This window comes from Salvia hispanica, chromosome 6, assembly GCF_023119035.1.
Source record: "Salvia hispanica cultivar TCC Black 2014 chromosome 6, UniMelb_Shisp_WGS_1.0, whole genome shotgun sequence".
Classification (NCBI taxonomy): domain Eukaryota; kingdom Viridiplantae; phylum Streptophyta; class Magnoliopsida; order Lamiales; family Lamiaceae; genus Salvia; species Salvia hispanica.
The window spans coordinates 23,448,291-23,469,019 of record NC_062970.1 but is presented as its reverse complement, the minus strand read 5'-3'; the positions used below and the strand labels follow the sequence as shown (position 1 = coordinate 23,469,019).

At 36.4% G+C, this 20,729-nt stretch overlaps 1 protein-coding gene across 1 annotated transcript; it reads left to right on the top strand.

Annotated features, from left to right (window-relative positions):
* Positions 1 to 18,588: 18,588 nt before the first annotated feature.
* Positions 18,589 to 20,525, top strand: LOC125193376 (tyrosine N-monooxygenase-like). Its single transcript, XM_048091151.1, has 2 exons — positions 18,589 to 19,543; positions 19,664 to 20,525. The coding sequence occupies exons 1-2, from the start codon at positions 18,599 to 18,601 to the stop codon at positions 20,306 to 20,308; spliced, it is 1,590 nt and encodes a 529-aa protein (XP_047947108.1). The 5' UTR covers positions 18,589 to 18,598; the 3' UTR covers positions 20,309 to 20,525.
* The last annotated feature ends 204 nt before the right edge of the window (positions 20,526 to 20,729 follow it).

Sequence of the window (20,729 nt, the reverse complement as noted above, 5' to 3'; positions counted from 1 at the left end):
GAATGTACTAGGCGCATTTGACAACCCAAACGGCATGACCATCCATTCGTACAACCCATCTATCGTCTTGAAGGTCGTCTTCCACTCATCTCCTAACTATATGCGAATCTGATGATAACCACTTCGCAAATCTATCCTTGAAAACACTACTGAACCATGCAGTTGGTCCAATAGATCGTCAAACCTGTGGATCGGGAACCTGTACTTGATTGTGATTTTGTTGATCGCTCGGCTATCCATACACATCCCCATCGAACCATCAGCCTTGGGCACCATTAAAGCTGGAATAGTACACAGACTCATACTCTCATGGATGACCTCTTTCTCGAGCAATTCCAAAACCTGTCTCTTCAAATCTTCTTGTTCTTTAGGCCTCAAACGATATGCCGCCTTATTCGGAATAGACGAACCAGGCAGGAGATCAATGCAATGCTGAATATCCCTCATAGGAAGCAAACCTACTGGAATAGCCGCAGGTAAGACATCCTGATACAATTCTAGGATAGTCATGTCCTCAACGTTCCCTTCGACCACCACAAGCACAAGGAAGTTTTTTGCTTCGGTCGCTGCAACTACAAAAGTAGATCGTGTCAACAAGTTACTGCACCCAACAACTTTATCATCCTTATTCGCGACAGGTTCACACCTCTCGTCTGGACTGGGACACAAAGTAATGGTGGCTCCATCCTTCTTAAAGGTATACATATTCTTGAAGCCATCATGCTTGACTCTCCGATCAAACTGGCACAGGCGACCCAACAACATATGACACGCATCCATAAGAATAACATTACACCATACTTCATCTTGATACTGATTCCCAATGGAAAATGGAACGAGGCAACGTTTATGAACCTTTAACTCGCGCCCTTTAACAAGCCATGACAACTTATAAGGCTGAGGATAATCCACTGCCTTCAAACCCAATCTTTCCACCATGGTTGCAGACACCACGTTTCCGCAGCTACCCCCATCAATAATCAAATTGCATACTTTCCTTTTGGTGGTGCACTTTGTATGGAATATGTTGTGCCTCAACCATTGTTCATCCTCTGCAGGCGATATATTTAGAACAAGTCAAACGACCAATGCAGGCCCACGATCTGAATAAACCAACTCGGCATCCGTGTCCGACCCATAGCCATCATTCTCAGATTCATCGAACACATGCGCATCATCTTCCCCAACGAATGTGAGCATCTGCCTATTGGGGCAATCAGCCTGCATATGCCTGAAACCCTGACACTTAAAACACCATACGGGCTGCCGCACCCTTGGACCAGGCTCAATAGACTGCCTAGGTTTCTATAGACTGCCTAGGTTTCTCCGTGACCTGTTGCTTCGCTGCCACCGGTTCAGTTGGTTGTGACGATCCTGAACCTCCACGAAAATTCATCGACTCTCTGCTTAACGACCAACGACTCGAGACTTTCTTTCCTTTCAATTGCTTCTCAACCTTAAGAGCAAGCCTGCATACATCCTCATAACTGAAATATTTTTACAATTGGACCACCTCAGCGATTTCAGTAGGAAGTGCCTCAAAGTAGCGAGCGATCTTCTATTCCTCCTCTTCCTCAACATCACAACGCATCCGTAGATGATCAAATTCATTGGTAAACTCCTCCACAGACATAGCACCCTGCTTACAGACATGGTATTCAATATATGCATCTTGTCGAAAGTGCGCAGGAAGAAATTTCCCCCAAAGTAATTTCTTCATCTTTTCCCAAGATTGAATTTTGGACTTCCTTTCCCTTGCTCGTTGTTTCATAACATGTTCCCACCAGATCGAAGCATTTTTCTTCAACTTAATGGCAACCAATTTCACCTTATTGATATTACTGATGTTCTTAATATCGAAAACACGCTCTACAGTATTCAATCAATTAATGAACTCATCAGGAAGAGCCTTACCCTCAAACTCTGGAATCTCAATCCTCATGCCGATATCATGCGATGGCTCAACCCCATAGTACCCGTTCCCGCCGCGCTCCCCTGCACGGCCAAAAGGGTTCTCGCCATCATCATCGTCAGGATGGGAAAGATTTGAATCCAAGTTTGTCTCTGTGGTGGGGGTCTCCAGTTGCGCCAGGCGTCGCTGGAGATCTCGCACCTGTTGTCTCAGCTCGTCGTTCTCAACGTCACGCAGATCGTGTTCCCGTGCAACCCCTTCGTATTGAGGAATCTCCCCACTTCCTCCACCACGATCGCCACCACGAGCACCGCCACGTCCACGGCCACGTCTACGTTCAACCAATGATAACCAACCTGGATCGTGATACCAAATGATGCAAAACGAAAGGAGAAACTGACTGAACGGAGAAGAAATTCAGAGAAACCCTAGTTTCTGTGAAAACAGAAATATTATTATCAAAAATCAACTGCGGCCCAAAACAAAAACAACGCTATTTATAAGCGTCTAAAAACCTTAAAAGTTCAAAAGGAAATAAAACGCAAAATAGAAAATTAAAAATAAACCCGAAAAAAACAGTAAATTGCAGTTTTCGTCCCCTAAACTATGTCAGATGGTAAAAAATCCATCGTCCGTCATCGCGACTATCATCATCGCGATTATGTCGCGATGAGTTCAATCCCAAATCACGTTTCGCATGTACCGTACGAATTTCAAATCATTCTGACACCACAGGTTTTTGCCCGATTTCTATGTTGAAACTGCATCATATTGGTTCGGAATGTTCAATTTATACATATCTTGTATTTAACTTGTCGCAATTCACCTGTGACTAATTACACAACCCCTAGATTGATTTAAATTCTATAATTTGCTCCTATGCACGTAATGTATCATAAATTTACATAGGAATAGCTACATAACCAAACCGATCAATAAATATTAATTATTATAAAAATAAAATTACTGTAGTATAATAAGGCCCCAATTATTGATACTATTGCATAAATTGAAAATGTATTTATCAACCCTTATTATAATTACGTGATAAAATATAATTCTCTACTGAAATCAGATACAACCTCTCTTTTAGTATCTTACAAATTGATATATTTTACAATTAATTGCAATGAAATTAAGTCAAAACAAACGAATCTAATTATTCAAAGAGAAAAATGAAAGAAAAAAACAGAAGAAAGTTGCTACGCGTATTAGTCAATCTCAATTAGAACTAGATAGAATCAAAACATGTTCTTCTTGGACGCAATCAAACTTGTTTTAATTCTGTCAATTGGCAGTTTGTCAATTACTCCATATAGCCGATTAAATTTATTCTTTTGTATAATGGAAGTGGTTGCACATGTATGCTTGGTAATTATTAATAATAATACTTCATACATAGTATAGGGGTGTATTTATATACATATGGTAAATATAAATACAATTCACTAAACAAAACCTTTCGTGTGGTCCCATGAGCTCGACGTTTTATTAAAGAGATTAGGATTTTGTACGACATTAATTAGGGTGATTAAAAAAGGATTGGGATAATCTTACAAGTTTATCAGATTCTCGAATTTTATATGTTTTAATGCTACAATATAAGGTAAAACTCGTCTTGGTATACAGATTTTGCATGCTTTATTTTATGTATTTAAGTTGATTCGCAGTGATAAGCCTACTAGTTTGTTGAATTTTGAAGACTACAATGGGCTAAAAAGAATAAAAGATGAAAAATATTATAGATTAGAGCCAAAAAGTGTGTTGAGGAGACCAAATGAAATTGTGCGGTCCAACATCCTAAACGCAATACATGTTTGATTGTTTTCAGTTTTACGGTAGTAAATAGATTACTAATGCTTAATTTTCTTATTTGACATAGTTACGTAAAATTGTTATTGAAATTTCGGCATCAAAATATATACTTACTCCAGATATATTTTGATCAATGCAAAATTATAGATATATTTTGATCAATGCAAAATTAGATCTTAATACAAAAACGCAGAACTAAATTATTTTGATCAATGCAAAATTAAATCTTAATATAAAAACGCAGAACTAAATTATTTTGATCAATGCAAAATTAAATCTTAATACAAAAATGCAGAACTAAATTAAATCTTATTTGTTATTAATTATTATTATTTGAATCCCGAGTCCAAATTAATAAAATATTGTATCATTACTATTAAGTAGTAGAGACTAGAATTTGTGGATAAAATTTATTTTGGATTATATAATTTTCTCATTAAAGTATGTAATATTTTAAGTTAATTAAATCTAAGAGCATCTCCGGTGGCGGACTTTCCACTAGGACTTCCACTAGGACTTTCCACAAAAACTTCTTGCTACGTCATCACTAGGACTTCTCATCCCACTGCCACATCACTAGGACTTCCCTTGCACTAGGACTTCCCACTAGGACTTCCAGTAGGACTTCCCGCAATAAAATTAAATTCACAATTATTCAATTTACAGAATTAAAATTTACGGAATTAAAATTTTGACACGACTACGAACTGGGAAATGCGAATATTTTATTAAAAAAAACATACATTATTCGGAAAAAAAAAATTACATAGTCAATAAAAAAAAATTAACCACATCAACGTCCATCCCTCCGCGTCCAAACCTCTTCGATGATATCCTCTTAAAGTCGAATATGGGCATCTCTTTGCCGCATGTCGGAAAATACGCACAGCCGCTCAACCTCTCCATGAGGTACCCCCATGTTCACATTCGCGCTGGCCACGCCGTGGCTTGGACCGGCACCCGTATCATCTTCGTTGGTCCACTAAGTCATTTCGTCACCTTCACTTTCGACAATTATGTTGTGCAAAATGATACATGCGTACATGATGTCGCCGATGTTGGGAATATACCACATCCGTGAAGGACCCTTCACCATCGTCCATCGACTCTGGAGCACACTAAATGCCCACTCAACATCCTTGCGCGCTGCCTCCTGACGGCTCGCAAAGTAGGACTTCTTTTGTCCGACCGCATGCTTGATCGTCTTCACAAAGACGGGCCAGTTTGGGTATATCCCATCCGCCAAATAGTATCTCATATTGTGCTAGTTGCCGTTGGCGACGAAACTGATGGCGGGACCAATGCCATTGCACTGATCGTTGAACAGGGGCGACGACCGGAGGACGTTGATGTCGTTGTTCGACCCAGCGATTCCAAAATAAGCATGCCATATCCACAGCCGGTAGTCAGCTACGGCTTCAAGGATCATCGTGGGATGCTTGGCTTTGAAGCCGGAAGTGTGCATCCCCTTCCAGGCGGCGGGGCAGTTCTTCCACTCCCAATGCATACAATCTATGCTGCCCAACATCCCAGGGAACCCGTGCACCGACCCGTGCATATTTATCAGCTGCTGGCAGTCTTCGGGGCTCGGACTCCGAAGATAGCGATCCCCGAATATCTCTCTAACGCTCGCACAAAAATTCTGCAAACACTCGACGGCTGACGACTCGCCAATGTGGAGGTACTCGTCGAACATGTTGGTCGGGCCTCCGTACGCCAGTTGCCTGATTGCGGCAGTGCACTTCTGTAAGGCCGTGTGTCCGGGTTTGCCAGCCGCATCCTCCCTGATCCTGAAATACTCGTATCTTCTCTCAAAAGCACCCACGATATGCATAAACAGTGGACGATGTATCCTATAACGTCACCGGAATAAGGCATCCCCAAAACGCGGCTGCGGAGCCAAGTAGTCCTGATACAACCGAATATGTGCAGCAATGTGGTCCCGGGGTACATGATGTCGCCGATGGATCGGCCGAGGTACCGCCGCCTGCTGCCGCCGCTGCGGCCTCTGCCGTAGCAATCGATCAATCGCCCCTTCCACAGCGACATCCAATTCATTCTCACTATCACTAGCGCCCCCGCCATTACCACTCGCACGACTACTAGTCATTCTAGATATACTTGAAAATAGAGTTTAGAGAGAGAAACTTGTCAACACAAATGGTGTGAATGAAATGAAGTTCAACGAGCCGTATTTATAGAGTTTTAAAAAAAAAATTAAATTTTAAGTCGGACGTCCGACCGTGACGTCCGACCCACGCCACAATGGCGGACATCCGCCCGCCCGTCGCGCGGATATCCGAGGATATCCGACGTCCTCACGGGACGTCCGTATCCGAGGCAATGTGTTCCAACGGCGGACGTCCCGGTCGCCCATCGCGGAAGTCCGACCGGACGTCCGCTGTTGGAGATGCTCTAATTTTCAATTCTTTGACTAAAATTTTAATATATATTTATAGTAATGCTCACACGCTTCACATAAAGTGTTGACTATTAATTAATTTTAGATAAAAAACTACAGTTGGGTTAAAATAAAAAAATCTCAAATGTTCGGAGGTATCAATCATCAGTAAAAAGTAAAAACTATAAAATTTGAAAAATTTGAGGAAACTTTATTAAACACAAACGGGACCCAAAATTATCATATGCTTATCGGAATTCGACACGATTAGGACTCACGCAGGTTAAGGCATGACATTAATAGTATATTAATTCAATACGTGTTCGTACCGCGTCAGAATTTGTCAATTATATAAAGATGTCAAAATATAAAATACATTAGGGTGGAATGACTTAAAGAAATGTTAATTATTTCCCTTTCGTTAAAATCATATCAGAGTCTCTACTTTGGTAATAATATGGTTATATGGAAAAGTTGTTACATTACAGATAATGTAGTACTTAATTTAATTGAAGAAGAATGAGAAACGTAAAATAAAGAAAGCGTCACACAATATACAAGTTTTTTAGAGACTCCAATTGATGAATATGATTCATTTTATGTATAATCCAAAGCTTACAGAAGGAAAACTGATCATAAACAGCCAATTGCAGTTCTGTATAAATAGTCAATTCTTATTTGATGGAGTAGTATTTGATTGAAAGCTTACAGAATAATACTCCTCTGTCCCATAATAGATGACACGCTTAGAAAATGACACGAGATTTTAGGAGGTGTTGTTTTGTGTGTTAAGTGGAAAGAGAAAATAGTATATTTAAGGCTGGCAAATCGTGCGGATTGGATCGCTATCGGGTCAACCCAATATGACCCAATCTTATCGGGTCCCAACCCAACCCAACCCAAATCATTGTGTTCTTATCGAGTTCAACCCAAACAGATTCGTATCGGATTCCTGCAGATTTCGTGTCATCCAAAAAAATATCGGTTATCTTTTAATGATAGTAAGTTACCACACAATATAAACGATATACGATAACGACCGACATATGATATTATATAATTAAAATTTGATATTACACGATAAAATAAGATATTACAAAATTAAAATAATTAATTTAAATCATTTTTAAATACGAATAATAAAATTAAAGTATATTAAAATTAAATCTAACTAATAAAGTTAAATAATTCAAATAATAATTTTTTAATAAAATTTAAGTATGCAACAATATTTTTTTTATCATAAAAAATAATTAATAATAGTATTAATCATAATTTTACAAATAAAATTAAAATTTTAATATTTTTAATTAATAAAAATAATTAAAATTAAAATTTAATATATTATTTTAATTAATAGAAATAATCTAAATAATTATTTTTTTTCTTAACGGATAACCAAACCCGACCCAACCCAACGCAACCCAAAATTTCCGGGTTCTTATTGGGTCGACCCTATAAGAACCTAAATCCTAAACGTGCGTGTTCGTGTCGGGTTAACTTCGTGCGGATTCGTGTCGGATCAAAAATATGTCGGAAATGTGACATTTTGTGGAATAGACTAAAAAGAAAAATGTGACATCTATTATGAGACGGAGAGAGTATTTTTTTTTCAAAGTGTAGTTGTTTATAAATAGTGAATTCTTATTTATAAATTTAATTGGGTTGTTAAACATGTCAATAACTGAAGTTAAACCAAAGAAAATAAAGATAAAAAAAATTTACGAACACGAAAATTGTTATATTATAGAAGTTTCTGTATTTTTGGTTAACTGTTAATTAGGGTTTACTAATACCTACTCATTTTAAAATGAATATCATGAAAAGGATAGATATCTTTCACATATTCACAATTTTTTTTCTGTTCACATGGAGTAAGGACATTATAATATGCAGGTGATTGCTTTATAATTATTCGTCCCTGAGAAATATTCCATTTGGAAATGATACCAGTTTTAATATATAATTGGTAAAGTAAGAGAGAATAAGAAAAAATAGTTAAAATAATACTCATTTCATCCATAAAAAAAGACTACATTTAAAACAATACTGATTTTAATGCACATTGTTCGTGCAAAATGAGAAACACATCATTAGTGAGAAAAATTTCCTTAAATATAATTTGTTTATTTTTCAGGGACATCACAAAATGACGAATATGGTCTATTTTAAAGGGACAGAGGGATTATAGTAGATGGTGGGCCTCTTAAATGATAAAAGGAAAAGAGAAGGAAAATAAGTTTCCAAATAAATAGATATGGACTAATAGAACGAACAGAAAAGAAAATTCAGTCTAATTCTATGAGGCAGAGGACGTATATATTGTTACAGAGATCGACCAATGCAATAATTTGCACTCCCTCTGTCCTTGAAAACTATAAACATTTGGTTCGGCACAGTTTTAATATATAAGAGAGAGAGTGAGAGGTACAAAACTTTTGGGCACGAATATTAAGAAATTGTATTGAATAGATTAAATTAAAGTAAAATAAAGAGGAGAGCAAAAAAAGTAGGAAGGATGAAGAGAATAAAGTATGTGATGAAAGAAAGTTGTAGTGATTGGATGTTCTGTTTTATATCTAAAAAGAAAATGACTCAACTTTGTTGGGACGTCCAAAAAAGGAATACGACTCTAATTTGTTGGAACGAAGGGAGAAGCACTACAAAAAAACTCACAATATAGTGACGGAATTATCCATCACTAATCCACGAAATTTAGGCACTTAACAGATTTAGTGACAGGTTAAGTATCAACAGCTCCGTCCATACAAAGCTTGTTAGTAAAAAATATTAGCGACGGAAAAATCGGGCACTAAAGTTACAATGACTAAAATCAAAGGAGACCGCCATGGTAAATTCTGATTAGTGACTGACTATTCTGTCACCAATTAGTGACTGACGCTCTTTAGTCACTTATCCGTCACTACTTCTTGATATTTCCGCCGCTGTCACTAATTCTGTCACTAATTTGCAGTTTTTTTGTAGTGAAGTAAGCAGTGTACGTGGATAGTGGACTCCACATCATTAATAGTGTAATGAAATGGTATACGTTGTAAATAAAATAATGTGTATGGGTAATGTGTTGTATAACTATTCCAAAATTAAAAATTCATACTTTTTAGGGACAGATTGATAATGAAATATTTCATACTTGTTTGAGGGATGGGGGAAACAAAATATAAAAAGATCTAGTGGGGTGGCGAATCATGTGTGTTGGGTCGTTATCGGGTCAAACTGTTAACGATCTGACCAAAAGCGGACAAACACGAACACGACATGTTAAGAAAACCCCAAACCCAAACACAAACCTGGCCTGCTACCCCTCAAACCCGAATATGACACGAACCACCTTAGGTCAACACGACACGATAACAACATGTGTGCGACACAACACTATAACAACACAACCTGATAACACGGTTAGAACCTAATAACACGGTAAGAACCTGATAACAACTGCTCTTCATTAACAAAAGTTACAAAACCTTGAATCTGATAATTAAGAATCTAATTAACACCATAAAATCTGATTACACAATCTGATCAGATGAACAATGGCATCATAGATTCATAGCAACAATATCCAACAATAAAAATATCATTTTTAAAACACTAAAATTTAATAATATTACTCCCTCCGTCCCCAAAGAGTATGAACAATGGGTTCGGCACGAGTTTTAATAAATAAGGAAAAATGTAATAGAGAGAGAGAAAGGGTAGTGGAAATAATGTTAGTAGAGGGTGGGATACACATTATTGTAATGATATAATTTGTTAATGGTAATGGTATATGTTGTAAATAAAATTATGTGTAAGGGTAGTATGTTGTTTGAATTTTTCAAAATTAGAAAGTTCATACTTTTAAGGGACGAACAAAAAAGGAAATAGTTCATACTCATTGGAGATGAAGGGAGTATAATATTATTTATTTCTTAACGGATATCCTGAACACGAACACGATACAAAATTTCTTGTTCTTATTGGATTGACCCGATAAGTATACGAACCCAAACCAATTAATTTCGTGCGAATTCATGTAGTCGCAAAAATTGCTAGCACTAAGATCTATCATTCAAACTCCACCATCTCGTTATTTTTACATTGATTTACTAATGATGTTGGTTAGGAAGGATCAATTAACATCGCCAAATGTGAATTACATGTAAAAACATATTTGTATAGCTTATTTGGTCAATCAATCTATATTACTTTAATGAAATCGCTAGGAAAGTGAAAATATAAAGAAAAAATGCACAAGTTGGATAGATGGAATCTCAAATTTTTAATTGGTGGCAATAATGCTGAAGTTGTATATGCATAGTCCTTTTTCATAAATGCCAAAGGCTGATGGGCCAATAAATTAAAACTTGTTTCTAAATAGTTGATTACCAGTTTTCATTGACCAATTATTTCGCCGATTACATCTGTAATTGATATGATTAAGTGACTTCGTACAGATACTAACTATTAACTAAACTACATGGATTTGATTATTGAAGTCTGATGTCACATCATTAATTTTTTGGTACCAAGTCTAAAGCTTATTAAAAAATTACTTAGTTTTCGGCAGATTTTCATGAATTATTAAACACATGTAAACTTCATTCAAAATCCTTCCGTTTACTTAATAGATATTTCATTAGTCATAAGGAAGGTAATCAAATACAAATTTTAAATATAGTACAAAATTTAAATTATGATTTGAATCATTAGAAAAGGTCAACTAATGACAAAATAACATAAATAAAAAATATCAACACATTGTCAACAGTTGATGTTGTGTTGATATCAAAATCTTGAAATTTTAAAATGTGTTGACATTATGTTGAAGAGTGTAGAGTTTGTATAATATATAGAGTTTGTATTTTATCACTACCCTTAGATATGATAAGTCATGATAAGATTATGTTTTAGGGATGTATTAAGATGACAACGTTGATACACTCATATTTTGCATTATTTTAAGGCCATTTTTTGGTCAGTTTTGAGTGTCAAAGCTGCATTACATGTCCATTATTTGCATATTTTATCCATTTTGGTATTTTGACGTGTTTTGTGAGAAATATGCAAAATACAGCTGAAAAAGGGCATAAAAACGTCAAATCTGGAAGCTGGAACTGAAGCGTAACCTATCGGCTCGCTGGATCCATGCCAGCGATTGCATTCAACGAGTCCAGAGAGTTCTGGAGCTGTCCAGCGGCCCGCTGGGACTGTTTGCACACGACAGTCTCTGTTCAAACTCAATTTTTTAGAGATTCTAAAGTCTGATCAGGGCGTGCTGCATACCATTCTCTTTGCCTTTAAAAGATCTTCACGTTGGTACCTTGATCATATCAATCGGAGTTCTTTAGAGAAAGTTATGGCCGTTCTACCAAAATCGTGCAAAACTGTCAAGTGCAAAATTTAGGCGGAAATACATGGTAGAAAAGAAGACATTTACCTTGTGAAGCCAAATCTTTTCCTTAACCTATGGGGTACGAAAATTCCATATTTACTATTTCTTGGAGGAGACTTTTACCAAATTTAAATCCTTTTCAAGTCTATAAATACCCCATAACCTAATCCATAATATATACCCTTCCATAGCCCCCCAAAAGGGGAGCCTCCAAGGCTCCTCCCTCTCCACTCCTTAACCTAATTCTTCCATCATTCTTGGAGATTGAAGCAAGGCAAGAGGTGCATAAAGACTTTAAGATTCAACCTTGAGATTTGTTTGTTTATTTCATGTCTCGTACGTTAATTATTGTTTTAGTTCATCTGTCTATGGATTACTAAACAATAGAATTTTGAGGTTTGATAGTAATTCATTTTTATGTAGTTCTTTTTATGTTTAATGTTCAGAACTTGTTCCACTTGATTTTTCTTGAGCTTTTGCTTGACTAATTGTCTGTTACCTTGATTATTGTCAATCTTTGATCGGTGGTAGCTTTGATTGGTTTATCTTATATGTTCATACAATAATTGTGACACATGCGTATTGATGCATGATAGGAAGAAATCGTGGTAAAACTTGAGTCGGATGAACGTAAACTAATTAGAATAACTAAAGAGTTAGTGAAATCATTATTTTTGAAATTCCTCTATCTACCTAATTCTATCTTATTTGCTTTGTTTCTTTTATTTTATTTATTTTTGTTTAGTTTGTTCATTGAAAACTCAAAACTCTTGATTCACTAGATAGTATATGACGCTTAGTATATGATGGCTAATTGCAATTATATTCCTTGTGTTCAATATCCCGGTACTGACCTTTAGCTATACTATTTCTACCTTGTATACTTGCAAGTAGTTGTAGTGCTAAAAAATAGTGCATCAAGTTTTTGGCGACGTTGCCAGGGAATATTTTTGCTTTAAGGTGATATTATTGAAAGGTCGATAATACTAATTTAGAGTGTAATATTGTTTAATTTTAGTTTTTATTTTCTTTTGATTTTTTGAGGAGGACAAGGAGCGCAAAAACAGAGGTGTTCCAATATTACTCTAATTTTTTTATAGGTTTTAATCGTTTTTCTAAAAAAAAGTAATTTTTTTTTTTGTTTAGTTTATTTTTGTTTTTTTAGAAACAAAAAAATAAAAAAAAAATCTTGTAGCAGCGACTGCTGAACTTCAGCCAGCGACCGCTAAGGCAGACGCGGCATTTTATGTAAGGTATGTTTCCACTCTTCATGCTTTCATTCCTCTTGCTTTCTAACATGCACGCACTTCCGCTCTCTCTTTAAATTCTATTTTCTCCACATTATTCACACACCCACACTTCAATTTCGCTCGCTTACTCAAATTCTTTGGCTCACCTACTCAAATTCTTTGGATTCTATCAAATTGTTCTTGTGCTCAACTGTCAACCAACACAAGGTACATTATTCTTATAATTTCTGAGTGTTGATCTTGAATTCTTTCATTGAATAACTTGTTTGTTGTTATAACTTTTGGTAGTTTAGATTGGAGTTTGATGTGGGATGATTCATTTTTGATAATTTGTTGGTGAATTTGTGAGTTGGATTTATTGGAATTAATTATTGTTGGGTGTGCTTGAATTAACTTCTTTTTGTGGATGAAATTTGAATACCCCGTTGACTTGTTTATTATTGTTGATATGCATAGTTCATGTTCATAGCATTGTGAGGTTATTTTATTTTGCATGACTTGTGTATATTTTTGAGCTTATATTGTTTTGCATGATCTTGGCCTATTATTGAAAATTCTTCCAAATTATTGAGGGATAGAGATCATGATGGGGGGATGATTTTTAAATCAAGGTAGATGAATTGGTCTTGCATATTGGGGGATTGCCAAATATTGTGTTGTATCCTACTATAAGTTTCTTTATTCTATGCTCACATTGTGAAATTGTAGGTACAAAGGCATCCCAATGGAATTCCTACGATGGTGATAAGTCATGAACTTCAAAGAACAACCTAAAGACGAAAAATAAGCACTTTTTGGGAGGTAACCCCCAACCATTTTTTTTCTAGTTTTTAAAGTACTTTTTGTGTTTAATATTTTTTGTTTTGGTTGAAATTTTTCGCAGGTTCTGGACTTCTCCCAGCGACCGTTGTGGTGCACGTAGCGGCCCATTGGGCAATTGCTGAAACATTCTGACTCGTCGTAGCGACCGCTGGCTAGCCACCAGCGACCGATGCCCAACTAAAGTTTTCCAACGGCAATTTTTCAATTTTTTTGAATTTTTGCTCCGTCCAGCCTCTACGCGAAAATTTCAAGGTATGTTTTCTGTTTTTCTAGTTTACTCACGTCCCTACCTACTCTACAAACTTATTTTACACTTTGTTGTAAATAAGTTTGGGGGGATGAAGTGGTGGATCGTGAGTTTAGGTTTTTTTTTTTTTTTAAAAAAACCCAAGGTGAATTGTGTCATGAGCATTACATGGAGAATTTTAGAAACACGCATGTGTAGGGACACATTAGACTGAGTTGCCTTTGATATTTAATTATTTCCATCTATGTTTAGGTATGACTTGACGTTTTGATATGATGATTTGGTGAAAATGTGCATAATTAGTGAATTGTTTGTTCGCCTTGAATCATGTTTATACCTTGTGAGATTTGAGTCTTAAATTCTTTCTTGTGTGATTTATCTGCATGCATGTATATGTTTCTAGAACTTGCTCCTAGTCTGCCTAAGTTTACATAGTGTTTAAGTTGATGAAGAAGGATGTCTTTTCATAGCCTACTTTTATATCCAAAATTTTAAACCATTTCTCAAAAATCTCTTTTATCCTTTGGAGCCAATTTTGAGCCTTTAAGCCTATCCTTTGGAAGTCAAATTAATGGGGACAACTCCTTGGATTAGTTGCTTAGAATTTTTATATCTTTTGTAGAGGAATTGGAGAGAAAATGAGGAAATTTATAAAAAGTAGTGTGCTTAAATGTAGAAAAGTGCATGTTGTAAAATAGAGAAATTCGAAGTATGCTTGAATTAAAAAGAATGCTGTAGTATTAAAAAAACAAGAAGGAAAAAAAAAGAAAAAAAAGAAAGGAAGGTTGAGTAGCAAAGAAAGGAAAATTAAAGGAATTTGGGAAGTGAGAAGAAATATAGACAAAGTCTAGAGTTTACTGAGATTTGAATTGTTGGTTGGGTGCTAAGTTTGATGTGGTAGAAATTGATCACTTTTGCTATGTTTAGGTTTAGTCACTTTTGATGCTTAATCACATCAAGTAGAGGAGGGATTAGACTTTGAGCAAGCCTATGGTAAACTTTGCATGATGCATGATTTGAATGCTTATACATTTTACCTAATACACTTTGAGAGTGAGAGATAAATACACTTCCCATCTTAGGAAGTTTGCCACATGTGATTGCATTAATTCAAGGTGTTCGACGAGTTAGTAATGAAAGTGCACTAATAAGTCTTGCTTGATTTGATTGCGTTAATTCATGCTTAATCTATCTTCTCCATAATTTGAGGCAATTATGGCGTCTAGTCCGTATGCAATCCGTGCGTCTATATATGCTTCTTCTTGTTTTGATTGAGGACAAAAAATATTCAAGTTTAGGGGTATGATACGCTCGGATTTTGCACTATTTTAAAGCATTTTTTGGTCCGTTTTGAGTATCAAAGTTGCATTACATGTCCATTATTTGCATATTTTATTCATTTTGGTATTTTAGTGTGTTTTGTGAGAAATGTGCAAAATAAAGCAGAAAAAGAGCATAAAAAGGTCAAAAGTCAGAACTGAAGCGCAACCATTCCAGAGCGTTCAAGAGCTGTCCAGCGGCCCGCAGGGCCCAGTCGCGCACGACAACCTGTGTTCAAACTCAATTTGCCGGTGATCCTGAAGTCCGATCAGGGCGTGCTACATACCATTCTCTTTGCATTTGAAAGAGCTTCACGTTGGAACCTTGATCATCTCAATCGGAGTTCTATAGAAAACGTTATGGCCGCTCTACCAAAGTCACGCAAAACTGTCAAGTGCAAAATTTAGGCGAAAATTAAAGGAAGGAAAGAAGACATTACCTTGTGAAGCCAAATATTTTCCTTAACCTATGTGGCACGAAAATTCCATATTTACTATTTCTTGGAGGAGACTTTTTAACAAGTTTAAATCGGTTTCAAGTCTATAAATACTCGATAACCTAATTCATAATATTCACCCTTCCATTGCCCCCAAAAGGGGAGCCTCCAAGACTCCTCCCTCTCCACTCCTTAACCTAATTCTTCCATCATTCTTGGTGATTGAAGCAAGACAAGAGGAGCAAGACTTTAAGATTCAACCTTGAGTTTTGTTTGTTTATTTCATGTCTCGTACTTTAATTATTGTTTTAGTTCATCTGTCGATGGATTACTAAACAATAGAATTTTGAGGTTTGATAGTAATTGATTTTTAGTTCATAAATAATTCAATTAATAGTGGGTATTACCAAAACTTGAAGCATTACAACCCTACCTTGTTGTTGACTTGAACTGGACAGTCGTTACACGAATGGAGTGAGGTTTTGACTGTGAAATGGCGGCTAGGGTTTCGAAATGGGGTGGAATTAGGGGAGACGAATTTCAATCGTGGATTTGAGGAGTGAGATGGTTGGAGTGAGAGAGAGAGAGAGAGAGAGAAGGTCTATGAAAATCCAGCATAATTCTCGTTCCTTCCATTTTAATTCATTGTTGTTTTACAATTATACCCATATAATGTACAAAAATGAACCTAATAATGCAACACGGAATGATTTTGTGAGGCTTCATCTAGTCCGTCCATCCTTTTAATCTAATGGTTGATATTAAGAATGAACTTAACACTAAAGGGGGCAATAGGACCTTAATGTTCCCCTACATTTGTGAAATATCTTTTGTTGCTAACTCCCAAAGGAAAAACTATTATGGGAAAAGAGTGCTGATTTTCTACGAAGAGGAACGCACCGAATGCACTGTTGAGCGCACATATTATATGATCCGAGCCCACTTTGAGAATGTCAGTCAACAAATCTCAAACAACTGTGCTATAAGTAACAATTCAGAGACTAATGTGGAAGCAGATGGAGCAAGACTAATATACTCGAGGAGGCAACATTGCAATATAAAATGAGGACCCCCCTCAAGTACTGCCTGGTTTGGAAGAAGGTGCAACAATACAAAAGAAATAGGGGGAGCATAAGGTTGAAACAAGTGATCAAAGAGATCATAGATGCTTCCGAAGATGCGTCTAAGGATATGAAGGTGAGCTAAGAGCCAAATAGAAGTCGTCCAACGGGATAGAAGGCAGAGAAAGAAAAGAGAATAGGTAAGTTGATAACCACATTTTTGACTCTGTAGTCCGAGAATATAAGTGTGTAATGACTATGAAAATGAAACGAGCCAATGATTCCAACTTCTGGCTTTGTTATTACTAGGACATGACCATAGACTTATCCAACCTTAACAAATAGCATATGGAGTAACTCAAGAAGTTTGTTATAGAATCAATCACCAGGATAATATTTTAAAATTGTTTAATTTTTTTAAATTTTAGTTTTTATTAATAAATTAATAATATTTTTATAATGCAAAATATAATCAAAATAGTAAATACTCTCTCTGTCCCATTAGAAATGAAACGTTTTCTTTTTTAGTTTGTCTTATTAAAAATGAAACGTTTCTTAAAATGGAAAAATCTCTATCTCTACTTTTTTATCTCTCTTTCCTTACTCTCTCTTCGTTAACTCACAAAACAACACTACATAAAAACCCATACCGATTCTCAAATATTGCATATTTAATGGAACGGAGGGAGTATAAATTAAAAATAATTAAACGTGAATAGCATTAACCATGTAAAATTTAATTTATTTTGCATACTAAGAGCTGTTGAAAATAGAGATAAACACTTGAATAGCAACCGGTAAAGATATACTACTCCCTCCGTCTCAAGGAAGATGACTCATTTCTTGGGCGGCACGGGATTTTATGCAAATTTATTTTGATTGTTGAGACGAGAGAGTAAAGTAAGAGAGAGGGAATAAAGTAGAGATAAATGTGTTTCCATTTTAAGTAATGGATCATCTTAGTTGGGACAAACTAAAAAGAAAAGTGGATTATCTTCAATGGGATGGAGTGGGATGGAGGAAGTACTAGATACTAACTTTTGGCACAAGACGTCAATGACTTTATGAAAGATGATATACATACCCTTATCTACTCGAATTAATAGTACTAATGATTATCCAATACTTCACATTAAAAACAAAATAAGATAGATTTTTTTCAAATCTATTGACATAGTAATTTTTTATTTGTTCTGCAATGACGTATCTAATTCTAGTTAAGAACAATTTTTCTGGTATAGTTATAAGAGGGAGTACAATAGATAAAAACATATCATTTGCCCTGTCATCTTAAATTAAATATACTAGTATATAATAAGGGTTGTGATATACAAAACTCAATCTAATTATTGCATAATATAGAATCAAACCACGGAGATCATTTTTCGATAATACGAAGATTATTTTTTGTTCGTTTTAGAAAAGATGTTTAACGATCTAAATATGATATTTGTATTTTTAAAATCCAAATTATCTAACATGAACTAAAAAGAAGATTTGTGTTATCTAAATAGGATAGTTCGCAATAAGATATGGTTCAACTTTGATCACAAATATAATAAACAGCCCAAATTTATAAAACATTTATAAGGCATGCATATTTTTAACGTGTAATAAAGGTGCATACATATTTAATCCAAGTAGCTTATTTTTTTTAAAAGAGAATACTGATTAAGACGCAATAGTGAGTTAAATAATGGTTACACACTTAACTTACACCTGATCAGGATTCATTATGCAAGTCATAGTATAATACATTGAAAAGGGTCAAACGTTATGATCTACACTATATAATAGGAGTATTATTTTACGCAAGTTGCAATGTGCTCGTGTTTTTTATGGTAGATTATTGAAGTAGATATCTATCAAATTTCCACTATAAAACGCATGAACAGATCAGAAGCTAAACACATCCAAACCAATTCAAACAAACAGAGAAATGGAAACAATATCTAATTTCGGCATCACAACGTTCCTAGCAACATGCTTACTTTCACTAATCTTCTTCAAACTCATATCCATTAAGAAAAGATCGCCAGCGGCGCCGCCACTTCCACCAGGTCCGAGGGCCTTCCCTTTAGTTGGCAGCCTTCCGCAAATGCTGACAAACAAGCCTGTTTCCCGATGGATACACAATCTCATGCAACAACTCAACACAGAGATCGCCTGCATCAAACTCGGCGGCGTCCACGTCATCTCCGTCACTTCTCCAGAACTCTCTAGAGAGTTCTTGAAGAAGCACGACGCCGTCTTCGCCTCCAGGCCAAACGCCCTTGCTGCCCGCCTTGTCAGCGATGGGTACCTGACGTTGGCCCTTTCGCCATCCGGTGATCAGTGGAAGAAAATGAGGAGAGTTATGGCATCAGAGGTGCTCACCTCGGGTGTGTTCAGGCGGCTCCACGCAAAGAGATGTGAGGAGGCCGACCATCTCGTAAAATATGTCTTCAACCAGTGGAAGAATCCAGGCATCAATGGGGTGGTGAACTTGAGAGATGCAACCCAACATTATTGTGGCAATGTGACTAGGAAAATGGTGTTTGGTGAGAGGTTTTTCGGGCCGGGAATGGAGGATGGGGGCCCGGGAATTGAAGAGAGAGAACATGTGGATGGATTGTTCACAATTCTTTCTTGTCTCTATGCGTTCGGTGTTGCTGATTTTGTACCGTGGTTGGAGGTTCTCGATTTGGATGGACACAAAAGGATTGTAAGGAACGCCATTGAGAATGTCAGAAAGTACCAAGATCCGGCGATCGATAAAAGAATGGAAATGTGGAATCTAGGGCTGAAGAGTGAAGGAGATGATATTCTTGATATTCTTATTAACCTCAAGAACTCAGAAAACGAACCCCTCTTGTCAATTCGAGAGATAAAAGCTCTAATTGTGGTAAGTATTTCGTGTTCTAGATGCTAAATTAAATTGTACTGGAGCCTTTGAGTGAAAACTTGTGTGGACTCAAAATTTCATAATAAGTGTTTTGATTGTGTAGTGATATCGGTTTTGCAGGAAATAATGATTGAGGCAGTTGACAATCCATCTAATGCAGCTGAGTGGGCTATGGCAGAGATGATCAATCAACCAGACCTTCTTGCTAAGGCATGTGAAGAGTTAGACCGTGTTGTAGGCAAGAATAGGTTAGTCCAGGAATCGGATATGCCTAAACTAAATTATATCAAAGCTTGTTTGAAAGAGTCGTTCAGGTTACATCCATTAGCACCGTTTAATGTCCCTCACATTTCGAGCAAAGATACTATTGTGGGTGGCTACTCGATCCCAAAGAAGAGCTATGTGGTCCTTAGTCGACGTGGCTTGGGACGGAACCCTAGGATTTGGGATGAGCCTCTCAAATTCAAGCCTGAGCGGCACATTGTTGACGGAGGATCTGAAGTTGTGCTTTCTGATCATGACTTGCGAATCTTATCATTTAGTACTGGAAGGCGCGGATGCCCTGGAATTGTTCTTGGTTCTACCATGAGCACCATACTTCTCGCCAAACTTATTCAGGGTTTTAGCTGGAGGCCACCTATCGGTACAAACAACATTAACTTGGCCGAGTCATCAGGAGACGATGGCGCATTGGCTAAGCCTCTAATTGCTCACGCAACACCTCGGTTGGACCTGCAAATATATTCGCAACTAATGGAATACTAATATCGTATTTATGTGAGTTGAGTTATACTTTCAAACTATATTGTAACCATGAAACATGATGTAGTTAGTAAGATGCTTTCTTTTTAATGAATAGGTTTTGAGGGTTTGAGTCAACTAATTTGGGGGATCGTGGAAGCGTTATTTGTGAATTTATGTATACGTCTTGCTAAATGTTCAATTATTAATTATTAATAATAAATCTTGCATTGTATCTTTATATATGATCATCTTTGCACAATAAAATTTCTACAATGGTTGCCCCATTTTGGAGTAGTTTGTTTTTGTGTAGGGAAATAACGGCCTTCCATACAAGTGCTGGCATTCAGTAACTATGCAAAGTACTATTGTATGAGACCAATAATGTCACGACCGTCCTTTCTAGGGTTAATAAATGCGGGAGGTCGCGACCAATGGGACTTTA